Source organism: Fragaria vesca, linkage group LG6 (genome assembly GCF_000184155.1).
Source record: "Fragaria vesca subsp. vesca linkage group LG6, FraVesHawaii_1.0, whole genome shotgun sequence".
Lineage (NCBI taxonomy): Eukaryota > Viridiplantae > Streptophyta > Magnoliopsida > Rosales > Rosaceae > Fragaria > Fragaria vesca.
This window is the reverse complement of record NC_020496.1, coordinates 16,749,351-16,756,418: the sequence shown is the minus strand read 5'-3', so window position 1 is coordinate 16,756,418 and position 7,068 is coordinate 16,749,351. Positions and strand designations below refer to the sequence as shown.

Sequence of the window (7,068 nt, the reverse complement as noted above, 5' to 3'; positions counted from 1 at the left end):
ACAGCTTAGGTAAAAAAAAGCTTAAAAGAGGATCCTCATCCCATTTCATATGCATTGTCATCACAACTTACTACCTACACCACCGACCTCATTGTTGAATTGTGATTGTGGCATTACCAATCTTTCATGACTATATATACAGACAAACAAACCAAAAACGACTCCACGTCTCCACCAGATTTCTACCAAAACAACAACTCAACCTAGCAGAGTCTAGCACAATCAAAATTTATGGGAAAAAGATCTCTAAAATTAGATAGGAAGTGAATTATCCCCTAATTCGTAGAGGTTCGAGTGTATCTCAACTCTCAAGCTCCAAGGGGCACGTAAACAAAAACAGAAGTCCTTTGAAAACTCCTTATCATCACCTCATCCATTTCCCTCTCACCACCAGTCCACCACCACCATGGCCTTCTCCTCTTCCACTCTCTCCCCACATTCCTCCACCAACCACCCTCTCATTCTCTCCCGCTCTCCCCTCTCTTCACTTCCCAAAACCACCACCGCCACTTTCCTCACCACCTCATCATCATTTCGACCTCTCCCATTCCACAACACCACAACCACAATCCAATGCGTCGACAAAGCTTCAAGTCTCGACCCCAAGACCGGAGTTGCAGTCTACAAGCCCAAGTCCTATGAGGTTCTCGTCACTGACGCTGCCAACTCGCTTGCCTATGCTCTTGAAGATGGCAAGACCCGCTTGGAGATTGACTTCCCGTAAGGCCCTTCTGCTTTTGATTGAAAAAAGCTTATGAATTTGGATCAAGAATGGTTTTTTGAGCTTAACCCATGTTTGGGTTTTCACATTCGAGCATGTTCTTGGCTATTAGAAATCATTCATGAACTGAAATGCATTGCTTTTCCAATCAATATTGACCTGAACTTACAAAGTCACAGGCTTTTAAGATTAGATCTTTCTAGAATGTTAATTTTATGCATGGATACATGATTAGGGATGTGTAGAATTATTTAACTGAAGGAGAATCTAAGTTTGGTTGAAAACTTAAACATAGATGGCTAACAAAGAACATTTATTTTGGAAGTGGTGTGATGATAATGTACTATGAGATGGATTGTAGTCTTGTAGAGTGTTTTTCTCCATTTCTTCATGCGCGTGATGATTTTGTTTTGTTAGTTTTTGGTTAGGCATTTTATGTGGAGTTGCTGTTTTCTTCTAATACCTCTTCTTTTTCATGGCATTTTCTGTGTCTCCAGGCCCCTTCCTAGCAACATATCTTCCTATAAGGTACTTCTCATGATATTATTTGTGGATGACACATAGCACGTGGAATACTTGTGACTTGATTTTCTCAAATTCCTAAAACATGTAAAGGGGTCTTCAGATGACTTCATTGATGCCAATGTTCAACTTGCCTTGGCTGTTGTACGGAAGCTAAAAGAAAGAAAGGAGACGAGAGTTTGTATTGTAAGAAGAATCTTCCTTTTCATATAGGTGTTTTATACATTTCAATTGTAAAGTATATAATAGTTTTTCTATATTCAGGTGTTTCCGGATAAGCCAGAGAGGCGCAGGGCCTCTGAGCTGTTTAGAACAGCTATCGACTCGGTAAAAATTAACTTGCAATTCTATCCTTTAATTCATTTCTTTAATCAGTTGCATCATAGTCTTCTCAGCTTATGTAAATCCTTTGGACATAGGATTTTGGTATCACTGTACAAAGAAAAGGTCTAACAACCGTAATATGCAATACAAAATATCTACTTTAAGTAGTGCCAAATTTTATTTGTGTTTATACTTTCCATTTTATTAGAACCTATACTGACATGCTACTGCCGCTGGTACTCTTCAGAAACTAGAGTGCCATATAACTTCAATGTCCTTAAATGGGTTTTCTTTTTTACCATTTTCTTTCAGATTGGTGATATAACCATAGGTTCCCTTGATGATGTTCCTGGTGGTCCAGTCACCATGTTTTTCAGATCCATAAGGAACACACTTGATTTTGATTTCGAAGATGAAAATGAAGGTCAGTTACAGGACTCAAGCATTTCATGTTTCTGATTGCTTGTTTTCATTTCTTGAACTTGATCTCAACAGAAGTTACACCAATTTGAATTATCTTTTTGTGTTCAATGCACATTATTCATCTTTGGAAGAGAGGATTAACAATCATCTCTATGTTATCTCTCTTACATTATAGGTCGCTGGGCATCCAATGAGCCTCCTTCTCTTTATATGTTCATTAATTGTAGCACGCGCGAACTTGCTGGAATTGAGAAGTTTGTGGTATGGTCGTTTTCTTGTTAGTTGTCTTACATATTTCAAATCCATTTATTTTTGTTCTATTGTTTCATGAGTATTACGCTGGATGGTTGTGTACACCGTGTACTTTTATAACTACGGTACTCTTGAAATCATTCATATGATTTTTCTTTCTGATAACTTTTGGATGATAATTACAAAATTTAAACATTCTGTTATATTTCAGCAAAATTGAGTTTCATATAAGCTAGCTGATCTTTTTAATGCTGTATATTTATTCATCGGAATCTAAATTTATCTAGAAGGTCTAGAGCAGGGAGACTTATCAATGGATGTATATTGATATGTACTCACATCTATGGTTCAGACATCTATGCTTTTTTGTCTGTCCCTCGTGGTGTTTAATGTGTAAGATGGTTCTGGATGTCTGAACCATTTGTTTTAGCCTTTGGGAAAGTGATTTTACGCAGTCTAATGTTAGTGGGGACAATCCAGTGGATTCTGTAAAAGATATGTCTTTGGGAGGGAGAAAAATGGATTGGGACTGGTGTAATGGTGGGTCGTTTGAATGAACAGAAATATGATAATTCTTGGGAAAGGATTTCATTTTGGGGATCTCTGTGTGCGTCGTGTTCCTCAAAATTAGAAATAGTTCATTCCATGGTATTCTTTACCGTTGTAATGCTGCTGTGGTTTACCTCTTTTGGACTTTACTGTTTTTGTGTTCGATGCTATTTTGAGACCCAGAGTCTGACTTAAGAGCTAGCTAATTGAGTGGGCATCTTGTTCTCCTGTGTTCTACTTTGCTTTTATCTTTCAATAAAATTCTTCTTGCTAACAAGTTTAGTGTGATTTTATTGATATGCTGGCTACCTCAAACTATACATGCACTAGTGAGGCTGATAAAATAGTTGCTGGTGGCCGTATTAACATGTTCATGTGTTTTAACTGTTTCGCAATCACATAACCTTCCTAAGTCTAACTTATCTTAATGTAGGTATAAATATTTCAGGGTATTCTTATAACTTTGTAGTTGTCTGTAGCCTAAAGTTGACAATGTTTCTTGTTAATGATGAGAATAAATTTGTGGATAGCATTTCCAAATCCTTCAATTTATGTGAACGTATTGTGGCGCTTCTTTGTTTACTGACCCTTTGGTATTTACAGGAACAATTTGCCATGTCAACCCCATCACTTCTATTCAATCTCGAACTCGATACGTTGCGGTAATCCTATTGCCTTCCTGACCTTTCTTCAAATTTTATCTGCTATTTGCTGAATATTCTTCTTAACTATGAATTAGACGCTGTTAATTATGCAGTGCTGACTTGGGTCTTGTGGGGTTTCCAACCAAGGATTTACATTATCGGTTTCTTTCACAATTTATTCCAGTGTTCTACATTCGAATAAGAGAGTACTCGAAGGTAAGTTAAATTATAAACCTTAACTGTTTTTCCTTTCTTATTTCAAATTTTTGGTAATCATTTATTTGTCAACTCCTAAGACAGTAGCAGTAGCGCCTTATATTGTGAATTACAATGGAGCATTATTTCGCCAATACCCTGGTATGTAGTACTTTCTTAAAACCAGTTGTATATACCTGATTATTGCTCATTCTTGATCTTATTGTCAGTATTGATGACTACGGTTTATATCCAATATTGTGCTACAAACTAGAGCACAGTCCTTTGATCTTTTACATTATGCACATATGAATCTCTTTTTAGAGGAACAATTAGAGAACAATCTGGACTTATTTATGCTATGCTATTTCATACAAGGCCTATTATCTGTGTGGTCTGGACATGATGAAGAATACATTTACATTTATGATATAGCATCCTAACCCAATCTTGCCTCAGGAAGGCTATTGCTATACTATCAGCTTGTCTGTAGTTGTTAACCATGATTTTCTTACACTTTATTCTTCTGCTTGGTGGTTTCTATTTCGCACTCTCAAATATTCTCTTCTTCAATATGTTTACTTGCTGCTTAATCAGGATGTTGTGGTATTTCTCTCATCTTTTTTAAGTTCAGGGCCTTGGCAGGTAATGCTTAAACAAGCAGATGGTTCTTTTGCTTGCGTAGCAGAGAGTGCAACACGCTTCACTCTGGGTGAAGTATACATCTATCTGAAACTCCAAGCATCTTACACTGTTACTTGCTAGATATGGTTGTTATGCTTTCACGCTCATTATTTGTTTGCTCTTTAGACAAAAGAAGAACTGTTGAGGGTCTTGGGACTTACAGAAGAAGAAGGAAGCTCACTGGAATTTCTTCGTAGAGGCTACAAGGTTACCCTCTCCTTATCTTAAACAGTTTATTTTAGCTGTTCAGAGTTTTTGAACTTGTTATGTCGCTAGTTTCACTCTGTTTAAATGGTCAATCTCCCAACTTGACAAATTTTCCTACCTCTTCTTGTTACTGGTCTAATGATATACTTCAGACCAACAAAGAAAAACAGTTTCTTAGTAACTTGATACAATTTAAACTACCATTCCTCAATGTTGACACCCTCTCTCTCACATACGCGCACAAGAACAGTTACATTTGTTAGTGATAGACCTATGGCTCTAGTATTTTTTGTATAGGGACAATGCAGTATCAGGTTCACTGCATACTCTGTTGTAACTGGATGTATGATGAGAAAAACATAGTTTGTGAAATTAGATAATGCTTCAGCTTATTCCCAATTATCCAATTAGGACCTGGTGATTAATACGAATTTGAAAAAAACTTAATTCATTTGGATGTGACCTTTACACTTGCCCAGTCAAGTCAATAAATCTTTGGCTGGCAATATCTCTTTGCTTATTGATAAGTTGTACTCTATTTACCTTGTGTATCTGAGGTTCTTTCTTTATGTAACTCTTACAAATTTAAATCCAAAAGCATATTGTGAAACAATGAATAGCACTCCAAAATTCATCTACTTGTGTGTTCTGAACTGATATCACAGTCTGCTACTTGGTGGGAAGAAGATGTTGAGTTGGAATTGTCTTCTGCTTGGCGTAATTGAGCAGCAGAAAGAGCTGGGTGCAGAATGCGAGTGTTCCAATGGTTGGGTGGGAGGCCAGTGCCCCAGTCAATTGGACGGCAGATCAGTTCTCAAATGTAATCTGGGCATGAATACTCTCTGGGATTTTAATGGTCTTGTGATCCTATGATGCTCATCAAAATGATTAACTTGTACAAAATGGCGAGTTCTCAGAGGTTAGTACATAACCCCTTTCTGAAAAAGTGATAATTCTGTGCATAGTAATTTTCATTTTCTGTTCATTATACCATAGAAGCTGTGTTTGCTGTTTATCTTTGAAGTATCAATTCCTTTCACTTCTGGTTGAATTTGAGTTTAGCTTTGTTAGGGGGCAACTAGTTTGAAAGTGCGTTTGAGTGTGGAGAATGTATAAGAAACTTGGTCCATGTTCTAGGATATTCTCTATGTGTGCCTTGGCCTTATGCCAATAGGATATGTAGTTAGACTAGATCTATGTATTCATATCCTTACCATATTGGTATTGTGTAATTCCCTATATAAAGGGCTCCTATCAATGAATAAGATGATGACTCTCTTGCTATCTCTTTGTCTCTACACTTTATCCTTTATCACGTTATCCACTTTGTTCTAACCCTAGAGCCAATAGCCCACCATTTTTTTCTAAACCCTAAAAAAACCAAAACCCTAAAATCGGGCAGCCTTGTTTTTCCCGATTTCCGACCAAAATTCCGACTGCCCTCCGCCGGAATTTTATATCCCCAGAAAGCTCTCTCCGCCCCGGATCCAACGCCGCCGGTCTCACCCTGAGAACCGGCCCGAAAGTCTCCGAACCGGCCGCCGGAAGATTCCAGACCGCCGCCGCTACCGACCACCGGTTCACCACCTTCCCTTGCTCCGATCAACCTCAAATTTTGATAGCAGCTTCCCCATCCATAGCTGCTCCTCCTATCAAATTTTCAGCCCCAAATTCGAAGTATAAGTAGGCGAAACGTTATTTCTCCTCTCGGCAGCCTCTAGAAAGGTATGTTTTTTGAAACCTTAAACTTTTCCAAGTTCAATAACTCGGGGAGGATAAAATCTTTTCCTCCCTTCTCCATCTCCATTCTATGCTTGGGATTTTGTGCGTGCAGGTACCCAAATCCCGGAATTTTATTCGCGGGTCAAGAGTGTGTTTGATCACTCTTGTTTCGTTGTCCGGGTTGTGTTTGATCAACCCCGACCTTTCACCGGATTGTGTTTGATCAATCCGAGGCATTTTTCCGAATTGTGTTTGATCAATTCGCGGCTTTTCCGGATTGTGTATGATCAATCCGAAGAACAAACCATTAAAAGCATCGTTTGTGACCTCTATCGAGTCTCATAACAGCTTGGTTTTGTATGCAAGAGCAATGTAACATTCTTTTGTGTATATCTCCTCATGAATGCGAACTGAAGCGCATCTTGGAGAAATTCATGAGTCAATCTAGTGAACTGTATGTCACTACGATTCGAATATCGAATCCCATGTTATCGCCAAACATGATATTTGGGACACCGACTCATATAGGCTTTGGTTTGACCAAATTGGTCAACCTGGAAGAGATATAATGGTCTAAATTTTGAGAAATTCTCATGGACATCCATTCTTCCGCTCAAAACGAAGACATTCGAGATCTAGCATCACCATGAAGCATGGTGGTGGCCCGGGGGACATTGACGTCACCCGAACACGACTCCAACTTCCTGGAGGTCGTCCGATCAATTCCTCAAGCAATTGAGGTGCATCGGCCTTTCCTCGATGTCGCATTGGCCCCTTGCAATGCTCATTGCTCGTTTTGAAAGCCTATTCTTTAGCTAAATAAGG

The 7,068-nt window shown here is 38.5% G+C and overlaps 1 protein-coding gene across 1 annotated transcript; it reads left to right on the top strand.

Annotated features, from left to right (window-relative positions):
* The first annotated feature begins 389 nt into the window (after positions 1–389).
* LOC101300459 lies at positions 390–5,488 on the top strand. Its single transcript, XM_004303190.1, has 12 exons — positions 390–720; positions 1,219–1,249; positions 1,337–1,429; positions 1,508–1,570; positions 1,880–1,991; positions 2,166–2,251; positions 3,395–3,453; positions 3,549–3,651; positions 3,732–3,792; positions 4,265–4,347; positions 4,441–4,521; positions 5,187–5,488. Exons 1-12 carry the CDS (start codon positions 407–409, stop codon positions 5,244–5,246), a joined length of 1,146 nt encoding a protein of 381 aa, XP_004303238.1. The 5' UTR covers positions 390–406; the 3' UTR covers positions 5,247–5,488.
* Positions 5,489–7,068: the final 1,580 nt, after the last annotated feature.